Genomic DNA, 10,616 nt, shown 5'->3' with positions numbered 1-10,616 from the left:
TTCCTTCCTTCCTTCCTTCCTTCCATCCTCCCTCCCTTCCTCCCTCTCTTCCTTCCTTCCTTCCTCCCTCCCTCCCTCCCTCCCTCCCTCCTCCCTTCCTTCCTTCCTTCCTCCCTCCCTCCCTCCCTCCCTCCCTCTCTTCCTTCCTTCCTTCCTTCCTTCCTTCCTTCCTTCCTTCCTCCCTCTCTTCCTTCCTTCCATCCTCCCTCCCTCCCTCCCTCCCTTCCTTCCTTCCATCCTCCCTCCCTCCCTCCCTCCTGCTCCCTTCCTTCCTTCCTTCCTTCCTTCCTTCCTTCCTCCCTCCCTCTCTTCCTTCCTTCCATCCTCCCTCCCTCCCTCCCTCCTGCTCCCCTTCCTTCCTTCCTTCCTTCCTTCCTTCCTCCCTCCCTCTCTTCCTTCCTTCCATCCTCCCTCCCTCCCTCCCTCCTGCTCCCCTTCCTTCCTTCCTTCCTTCCTTCCTTCCTTCCTTCCTTCCTTCCGTCCTTTCTTCCTTCCTTCCTTCCGTCCTTCCTTCCTTCCTTCCTTCCTTCCTTCCTTCCTTCCTTCCTTCCTTCCGTCCTTTCTTCCTTCCTTCCTTCCGTCCTTCCTTCCTTCCTTCCTTCCTTCCTTCCGTCCTTTCTTCCTTCCTTCCTTCCATCCTCCCTCCCTCCCTCCCTCCTGCTCCCCTTCCTTCCTTCCTTCCTTCCTTCCTTCCTTCCTTCCTTCCTTCCTTCCTTCCGTCCTTTCTTCCTTCCTTCCTTCCATCCTTCCTTCCTTCCTTCCTTCCTTCCTTCCTTCCTTCCGTCCTTCCTTCCTTCCTTCCTTCCATCCTCCCTCCCTCCCTTCCTTCCGTCCTTTCTTCCTTCCTTCCTTCCATCCTCCCTCCCTCCCTCCCTCCTGCTCCCCTTCCTTCCTTCCTTCCTTCCTTCCTTCCTTCCTCCCTCCCTCTCTTCCTTCCTTCCATCCTCCCTCCCTCCCTCCCTCCTGCTCCCCTTCCTTCCTTCCTTCCTTCCTTCCTCCTCCCTCTCTTCCTTCCTTCCATCCTCCCTCCCTCCCTCCCTCCTGCTCCCCTTCCTTCCTTCCTTCCTTCCTTCCTTCCTTCCTTCCTTCCTTCCTTCCTTCCGTCCTTTCTTCCTTCCTTCCTTCCGTACTTCCGTCCTTCCTTCCTTCCTTCCTTCCTTCCTTCCGTCCTTCCTTCCTTCCTTCCTTCCGTCCTTCCTTCCTTCCTTCCTTCCGTCCTTTCTTCCTTCCTTCCTTCCATCCTCCCTCCCTCCCTCCCTCCTGCTCCCCTTCCTTCCTTCCTTCCTTCCTTCCTTCCTTCCTTCCGTCCTTTCTTCCTTCCTTCCTTCCGTCCTTCCTTCCTTCCTTCCTTCCTTCCTTCCTTCCTTCCTTCCTTCCGTCCTTTCTTCCTTCCTTCCTTCCGTCCTTCCTTCCTTCCTTCCTTCCTTCCTTCCTTCCTTCCTTCCTTCCTTCCATCCTCCCTCCCTCCCTTCCTTCCGTCCTTTCTTCCTTCCTTCCTTCCATCCTCCCTCCCTCCCTCCCTCCTGCTCCCCTCCCTCCCTTCCTTCCTTCCATCCTCCCTCCCTCCCTCCCTCCTGCTCCCCTTCCTTCCTTCCTTCCTTCCTTTCTTCCTTCCTTCCTTCCTTCCATCCTTCCTTCCTTCCTCCCTCCCTCCCTCTCTTCCTTCCTTCCATCCTCCCTCCCTCCCTCCCTCCCTTCCTTCCTTCCATCCTCCCTCCCTCCCTTCCTTCCTTCCGTCCTTCCTTCCTTCCTTCCTTCCATCCTCCCTCCCTCCCTTCCTTCCTTCCGTCCTTCCTTCCTCCCTCCCTTCCTTCTCTCCCTCTTCCCCTCTTTCCTCCTTCCCTCCCTCCCTCCCTTTTTTGCTCCACTTGTTAACTGAATCGCTGCAGTTTTTAAGTGAATCCGGCTTCCCCCTCCCCTCCCCCCAATTGACTTTGCTTATCAGAAGGTCCCAAAAGGGAATCACGTGACCCCCGGGACACTGCGACCGTCATAAGTATGAGTCAGTTGCCAAGTGTCCGAAGTTTGATCCATCGGGATGCTGCAACGATTGTGGGGGAAACGGTCAGAAAGTCCCCCCCTTTTTTCATTGCCGTGGTAACTTCAAACGGTCACGAATCGAACGGATGCAAGCCCAGGACCGCGCTCCATTCCATTAATATATCTCTCTCTCTCTCTCCCTCGTGGCCCCCTCCCTCTGCGCCCTCTTTCTGCTGAGGTTGCTTGTGTATCGGGTGGGGTGCATGGGTTCATGGGGGGGGGGCGGGGGAAAACCTGCTCCTTGGCCCTGGGTGCGAGTCTCGCTTTGGATCGCCCAAGTCTCTTTGCGGTGCTGGGCCTTCTTCTCCGCCCTCTGGTGATCCGACGTCTTTTTCTCCTCGTGTTTTTTCTCCCTTTCACAGCCTGCAGCCCCAACGCCTGCCGAGCCGTGGGCCGGGGTCTCCAGCCCAAGGGGGTCCGCGTCAAGGAGGTGGCGGACTTCAAGGTCTACACCAAGGGAGCCGGCACCGGCGACCTCAAGGTGGCCCTCAAGGGACCAAGTAAGTTTGATTCTTCCCCCCCCCCCACCGCCCGAGGAGAAATCTATTCCTGGTCTCCGAGTTGCAAGGAATTGTGCCAGCAGTCCTCTACTTACGACCGCCACTGAGCTCACAATGTATGTTGCGGAGACAATCTGTTCCCCAATCTGATGCTTCTTCTCCTGCCTTCGGGCGCTTTGGAGAATAGAATAGAATAGAATAGAATAGAATAGAATAGAATAGAATAGAATAGAATAGAATAGAATAGAATAGAATAGAATAGAATAGGAAGGGATCTTGGAGGTCATCTAGTCCAACCCCCTGCTCAGGCAGGAAACCCAATACCATTTCAGACAAATGGCTGTCCAGTCTCTTCTTGAAAACTTCCAGTGTTGGAGCATTCACCGCTTCTGGAGGCAAGGAGTTCCACTGGTTAGTTGTTCTAACTGTCAGGAAGTTTCTCCTTAGTTCTAGGCTGCTTCTCTCCTTGACTACTTTCCATCCGTTGCTTCTTGTCCTGTTGTAAGTCAAGGACTATCTGTAATCGAATTATTGTCTGGAAGTATAAAGCCACATCTCTTTTTAATCTGATATAAAAAGAAGAAGAGGTATCGCTGCTTTCGTAAGTGGCTACAAAGACACCGAAGCTCGATCCTCCACCAGGGATCTCCCAGTGGTCTTCTTTCCTTAGCAATGCTTCGAAAGGAAGGCTCGCTTGTTTGTGCAGAGGAATGCTGGTACAAAGTTGTTCTGTTTTTCACCCCAGAAGGAACGGAGGAACCGGTGAAGGTACGAGAGATCGGCGATGGGGTTTATGAGTGTGAATATTACCCCAAAGTGCCTGGAAAGTACGTGGTGTCGATTACATGGGGTGGTCACGCCATCCCTAGGAGGTAGGCCACTCTGCAAGGGCAGATATGGGGTGGGGGAACATGGCTCTTTTAAGAATCTCTAGCCAGGAGTATCTGTGAAGGGTATGTGTCAAAAATGCCGAAGGAGAACCACAGCCACACAATTGAAGCCCAGACTTACACTGTCTCTAGTGCAACGTTCCTCAGCTGTCCCTGAGTGGGAAGGGAGCTTAGAGGTCATCTAGTCTAGCCCCCTGATCAGAGTAAGATCTGGTGGACCAGCTCCCACAAATGGCTATCCACATTTCCCCTCTAAAGAGCATCTGACCCCAACCAGGTCTATTTGGTTTGACAAACTGTAGTTTTAGTAAGCTGGGTTTAGCATAACGTGTGCACCCAGACACAGGGTGTCTTCGTTCTTCCGGCTGGTGTCTTCTCTCAACCTTGGCTACTTTGAGACGGGTGGACTTCAACTTCCAGAATTTCCCCAGCAAGGCAAAAGCATTCTGGGAGTCGAAGTCCACTTGTCCTAAGGCTGCCAAAGTTGAGAAACACTATTCTAGTGGCAGTGAGTTCCACCTGTTATGCTCAGGGGGCAAAACCTGATCCAAATGGCTGGCTGGGGATGAAATTGGCCTCTAGGTGAATTCAGAGAAGGAGTTTCCAGTTTGCGGGATGCATCTAGAAACTGTTATTTATTTATTTATTTATTTGTCTGTCTGTCTGTCTGTCTGTCTGTCTATCTATCTATCTATCTATCTATCTATCCATCCATCCATCCATCCATCCATCCATTTATCCATCCATCCATCCATCTATCCATCTATCTATCCATCTATCTATCTATCTATCTATCTATCTATCTATCTATCTATCTATCTATCTATCTATCTATCTATCTATCTATCTCTTGCCTTTATCATTCCAATAAATCTCAAGGCATTGAACATATCCAATATTCCTTCCTTCTCCTATTTTCCTCACAAAAACAATCCTGGCAGGCGGGCTGAGTTGAGAGGAAGGGACTGTCCCAAAGTCACCCCCCCCGGCTTTCATGCCTTAAAACAAGACTAGAACTCACCGTCTCCTGGTGATTGGCCTAAAGTCACCCAGCCAGCTTTCATGCCTAAGGTGGGACTAGAACTCACCGCCTCCTGGTGATTGGCCCAAAGTCACCCAGCCGGCTTTCGTGCCTAAGGCGGGACTAGAACTCACCATCTCCTGATGATTGGTCCAAAGTCACCCATAAGGCTTTCGTGCTTAAGGTGGGACTAGAACTCACTGTCTCCTGGTGATTGGCCCAAAGTCACCCAGCTATTTTTCCTGCCTAAGGCAGGACTAGAACTCACCGTCTCCTGGTGATTGGTCCAAAGTCACCCAGCTGGCTTTCGTGCCTAAGGCGGGACTAGAACTCACTGTCTCCTGGTTTCTAAGTTGGTGCTTTAACCACTAGACCCAACTCTTCCTTTCTTCTTTCTCAGTCCCTTTGAAGTGCAAGTGGCCCCTGAAGCTGGGTTGCAGAAGGTCCGGGCTTGGGGCCCCGGCCTGGAAACGGGCATGGTGGGCAAGTCTGCTGACTTTGTTGTGGAGGCGATTGGCACCGAAGTGGGCACGCTAGGTACGTAACGGTCGTGTCTTCTCGTCCGACCCCCTGCTCAGGCAGGAAACCCGGTGTAACATTGCAGACAAACGGTTGTCCAATTTTCAGTGTTGGAGCATTGACAACTTCTGGTAGCAAGTTGTTCCACTGGTTAATTATCTTAACTGTCTCCTTAGTTCTAGGTTGCTTCCTGGCTAGTTCTGGTCTAAAGGGTGACCCCCCCTCCCACCCTCCCTCTTTCCTCATTGTCCGCTCTTCCCACCGTCCTGCAGGGTTCTCCATCGAGGGTCCCTCGCAGGCCAAGATCGAGTGTGACGACAAAGGAGACGGTTCGTGTGACGTGCGATATTGGCCCACCGAGCCGGGCGAGTACGCCGTGCACGTGATATGCGACGACGAGGACATCAAGGACAGCCCGTTCATCGCCCACATCCTGCCGGCCACCAACGAGTACTTCCCCGAGAAGGTCAGCCTCTCCCGGCTCCCGGGCTCCGTCCTGGGGATGGTGGGGGGGGAGGTGGTGGTGGTGGGTCCAAGCGCCGTTGGGCTGCTGGGCTGAGGCTGGTCCCCATCCCACCCTGTCCAGGTCAAGGCCTTCGGTCCCGGGCTGGAGCCGGTGGGCTGCATCGTGAACAAACCGGCCGAGTTCACCATCGATGCCCGAGGAGCTGGGAAGGCAGCGCTGAAGATCTACGCTCAGGTAAGGCGGGGAGCGGTGCTGGTCTGGAGGCCTTGAAGGCTTTTCGTTGTGTTGTTTTGTTTTGTATTATTTTATTTTATTTTATTTTACTTTATTTAGTTTAGTATTTTATTTTATTTTACTTTATTTTATTATTATTTTATTTTATTTAGTTTAGTATTTTATTTTATTTTACTTTATTTTACTTTATTTTATTTATTTATTTTACTTTATTTTACTTTATTAATATTTTACTTTATTTTTACTTTATTATTATTTTATTTTATTTTACTTTATTTTGTTATTTTATTTTATTTCATTATTTTATTTTATTTTATTTCATTATTTTATTTTATTTAGTCTATTTATTTTATTTTATTATTTTATTTATTTTATTTTATTTTATTCCATTGTTTTATTTTATTTAGTCTATTTTATTTATTTTATTTTATTTTTTATTTTGTTTTATTATTTTATTTTATTTTATTATTTTATTTATTTTATGTATTATATTTAGTTTAATATTTTATTTTATTTTATTAATATTTTACTTTATTTTACGTTTTTATTTTACTTTTTATTTTATTTTATTCGTTATTCTATTCTGTTTTATTTTATTATATATTTACATTCTGAGTGTATTATTTTTATAAGCAACTCAGGGTGGGGAACATATCTCATATTCCTTCTTCCTCTTATTTTCCCCTACAATAGCAGTACTATGAGGTGGGCTGAGCTGACTGGCCCAAAATAAGCCAGCTGGCTTTCATGCCTAAATAGGGCTAGAAGTCCCATTCACCTGGTGATTGGCCCATAGTCACCCAGCTGGCTTCCATGCCTAAAGTGGGACCAGAAGTTTACTGGTTACTGGCTCAAAGTCACCCAGCCAGCTTTCAGGCCAAAGGTGGAACTAGAACTCACCATCTCCCAGTTTGTAGCCTGGTGCCTGAACTACTAGACTAGGGGTCTTCTTTCAAACTTGACCCTTTGATGACTTCTGGGAGTTGAAGGAATTCTGGGAGTTGAAGTCCACAAGTCATCAAAGGGTCAAGTTTGAAGACCCCAGTACTAGACCAAACTGGCTTGAAGAAGGCAGCTCAGGATCTCTCCCAGTGTCCTGAAGTGATGACACTTCAACCTGTCTGTCACCTCTACTCAGGAGCCTCAGGACGCACCCAAGCACTTCTTTAGCCATCCAGGAGTAACTTAGGAGCTGGTTCTCACCCAAGGTACTTCTCTTCCTAGGATGCCGAAGGCGTTCCCATTGACGTCAAAGTCAAGGACAATGGCAACGGGACCTTCTCCTGTGTCTACGTCCCCACCAAGGCCATCAAGCACACCCTCATCATCAGCTGGGGAGGCGTGAACATCCCCAAGAGTCCATTCCGGGTGAGTGACCCCGGAGTGGAGAAGCCTGTTGGTGGGCTCTTGGCCATCTTCTCTTGATGGCCCTTTGGGGAGCAGGGAGGAGTGTCAACCGATGCATGGACAAGTAGGAGATCCCCGGCCAATCTTCTGCTGGAGCTTAGAGATGGGAAGGTCTCCGTCCAAGCCCGTGTAGGCCATCAACTCATCCAGCTTCTTCTCAACATCACCCTCGTCTGGCTTAGTCTCTCTCTCCAAACTTGGATGAAGGTGACGTAGAACAACACAACTAGTGGTCAACCAGGACCAGCTGAGCAGAAGCTGGAGGCCACAGGGATGGAGACACTGTCTCAGAAGAAGGAGGTGTCCTGATTGACAGGCCTTAGTGGGCCAGGCCCAATTTCTCTAAATGGTTTGAATTTTCTAGGAAGATATCTACGACATGGTCTTTACTGGTACATACAACCACAGGATTGAGGGTGCTACGTAAGAAATGTGTTAAGAGAATTTTGCCCCATTTTATGACCTTTCTATATTTGTTAAGCGAATCCCTGCAGCCGTTAAGTCGGCAACAGGGTGGTTAAGCCAATCCTTCTTCTCCTGTTGAATTTGCTTGTCAAGAAGGTCACAAAAGGTGATAAGGGGCCCCTGGGACACTGCGACCGTCGTAGATGTGAGTCAGTGGCCCAGTGTCGGAATTTAAAACAGGTGACCAGAGGGGTGTCGTAACGGTCGTAAGTGTGTGAAAAACGGTCATCAGTCCCTTTTTGCAGTGGTGTTGTAACTTGGAACAGTCACTAACAGACCTGTTGTAAATCAAGGACTGCCCCGCATACATAAAGTGTTTGAATTCTGATCAATATATTTCAAAAAATGCTGATCGCGTGACCGTGGGGATGCCGTCATACTTGTCAGTTTGAGGAAAGGTCGTAAGTCCTAAGCCGTGGTAACTGCGAATGGTGGCTAAGCGAATGGGTAAACCAAGGACTCCCCAGAGTCCGTTAGGATTCCACGATTCCATTCTGCTTCTCGTACGTTCATCTGCTTTTCTTCTCTCCTCCCAGGTGATTGTCGGAGAAGGTAGCCACCCCGACAAAGTCAAGGTCTACGGTCCTGGAGTCGAGAAAACGGGGCTGAAGGCCAATGAGCCCACATACTTCACCGTGGACTGCAGCGAGGCTGGCCAAGGTGACCCCCAACTCTGAGAACACGTGGGAGGGTAGGGGAGGAAACAAACCACAAACGTCAACAGAAGAAAGTCGGAGGGGACCTTGGAGATCTTCTAGTCCAGGGTTCCCCAAACTTGGCCACTTTATGACTTGTGGACTTCAACTCCCAGAATTCCTCAGCCATTTCTCTAGCCCAGGGGCTGGCTCAGGAATTTTGGGAGTTGAAATCCACGAGTCATAAAAGAGCCGAGGTTGCCTACCCCTGCTCTAGCCCAGCTGTTTTTGGGTGGATCCAAACCCCTAAGGTGGCCTTGCTGGAGAAGACAAAAGCCACCTTTGAATTCTGATCCTTCAACTGCTTGTACTGCGAAGACGATCCTTTTGGTGGGATTCTGGTGGGTTCGTAGCCGTGTTTTTCAACTGTGGCCACTTTAACGTGGGTGGACTTCAACTCCCAGAATTCCCCAGCCAGAATCCAACAAAAAGGACCCACTGTGACCTGGTTTGGCCCAAGGTCACCCAGCTGGCTTTCATGGCTAAGGTGGCACTAGAATTCACCGTCTCCTAGTGATTGCCCCAGTGTCACCCAATCAGCTTTCATGGCTAAGGTGGGACTATTTATTTATTTATTTATTTAATTTATATATAGCCATGAAACTAGAACTTACCGTCTCCCAGTGATTGGCCCAAGGTCACCCAGCCAGCTTTCATGCCTAGGGCAGGACTAGAATTCACCGTCTCCTGGTGACTGGCCCAAGGTCACCCAGCCAGCTTTCATGCCTAGGGCAGGACTAGAATTCACCGTCTCCTGGTGATTGTCCCAAGGTCACCCAGCTGGCTTTCATGACTAAGGCAGGACTGGAACTCACCCTCTCCCAGTTCTTAGCCTGGTGCAAAGCTGGCTGGGAAATTCTGGGAGTTGAAGTCCACCCATCTTATAGTGGCCAAGGTTGAGAAATACTGGTTTATCGGAAGACCCTGAGGCAGCGTGCCCTTCCAGATTTCTCCTGCTAAATTTCCCGTCGTCCCCAGCCAGGCTATCCCATCGGAGAAGAACTTCCATCTCTTTCTGATGGAACTCCATCCGCAAGGCTTTGGGGAAGAATGCAAACGGTACAAGCCAACATTCACATGTTGGCTTGTCCAGAAGAATCTCAGGGCGCTTCATCCTGTCGGGAGCAGGGACCCCCCCCCCAGACTGTGGCTATGTTGGGAAGCAGAGACGTCTTCCCAAACTCTTGACCTTTTAATCCCATTTTTTTTGCTTTGCAGGAGACGTGAGCATCGGCATCAAATGCGCCCCTGGGGTGGTGGGCCCGGCTGAAGCCGACATTGACTTTGACATCATCAAGAATGACAACGACACCTTCACTGTGAAATACACACCTCCAGGCCCTGGGCGTTATACCATCATGGTGCTGTTTGCCAGCCAGGTAAGGCCCTTGGGTGCCAAGGGAGCGCCCAGCCGGGCACCCTGTACATAGGCCATATGTGGCCAGAGGTCCATCGATGTGGATCAGAACTTTTGGTTGACTGAGGGGTTCCTCTCTTGCTTTTCTATCGCCAAGTTGCATGACTTCATGGCCAGTTCGGTCTAGTGGTCATAGCACCAGGCTAAAAACTGGGAGAGGGTGAGTTCTAGTCTTTCCTTAGGCATGAAAGCCAGCTGGGAGACCTTTGGGCTAATTACCAGGAGACAGTGAGTTCTAGTCCTGCTTTAGGCGTGAAAGCTGGTTGGTTGACATTGGGCTAATCACTGGGAGACAGTGAGTTCTAGTTCTGCTTTAGCCATGAAAGCCAGCTGGGTGATTTGGGGCCAGTCACCAGGAAATGGTGAATTCTAGTCCTCCCTTAGGCATGAAAGCTGGCTGGGTGACCTTGGGCCAATCACTGGGAGACAGTGAGTTCTAGTTCTGCTTTAGCCATGAAAGCCAGCTGGGTGATTTGAGGCCAGGTATTTATTTTGGGAGAAAAGGAGGCAGAGCTAGGAGGTGGAGCTAAGTGTACCATCAGGCTAGAATGGTTATGTTCCCACAAATGTTCTAAGTCCAGACCCTCTGGAACTCCACTGATCCTTCCCTAGTGCCGATTTAGCTAGCACCAACCTTGAGTTGACTGAGTTCTGGTGGGCAGGCTTGAGCAACGCACCTTCTGAACCTCAACTTCATGTATGGTCCTGATCCTTTGTGCTTGACGTCACCCATGGGGAAAAAAAGCACATGAGATGTAGGCAACCTTGGCTCTTTTATGACCCGTGGACTTCAACTCCCAGAATTCCTGAGCCAGCCATGCTGAGGGGAAAGGGAGAGGTTTCCATGCTGAGCCACGCTGGCTGAGGAATTCTGGGAGTTGAAATCCACGAGTCATGAGGGTGTCATAGTTCCCCCATGCTGGCTCAGGAATTCTGGGAGTTGAAGTCCACGAGTCATGAGG

The 10,616-nt window shown here is 49.8% G+C and overlaps 1 protein-coding gene across 1 annotated transcript in view; it reads left to right on the top strand.

Moving 5' to 3' along the window:
* Positions 1–2,402: 2,402 nt before the first annotated feature.
* The window catches only part of LOC310650614 (filamin-C), a gene marked incomplete at both ends in the record, with an annotated part of 33,917 nt that continues 25,703 nt past the window's right edge, over positions 2,403–10,616 (top strand). The window contains 8 exons of the mRNA XM_083380198.1: positions 2,403–2,540; positions 3,286–3,412; positions 4,852–4,988; positions 5,243–5,436; positions 5,557–5,670; positions 6,895–7,038; positions 8,079–8,202; positions 9,456–9,616. Coding sequence (XP_083236324.1) covers positions 2,403–2,540; positions 3,286–3,412; positions 4,852–4,988; positions 5,243–5,436; positions 5,557–5,670; positions 6,895–7,038; positions 8,079–8,202; positions 9,456–9,616 — 1,139 coding nt within the window. The remainder of the gene's footprint in view (positions 2,541–3,285; positions 3,413–4,851; positions 4,989–5,242; positions 5,437–5,556; positions 5,671–6,894; positions 7,039–8,078; positions 8,203–9,455; positions 9,617–10,616) is intronic.

The sequence above is a fragment of the Vipera ursinii genome, assembly GCF_947247035.1.
Source record: "Vipera ursinii genome assembly, contig: scaffold_229, whole genome shotgun sequence".
Lineage (NCBI taxonomy): Eukaryota > Metazoa > Chordata > Lepidosauria > Squamata > Viperidae > Vipera > Vipera ursinii.
This window is presented reverse-complemented; position numbering and strand designations above follow the sequence as displayed.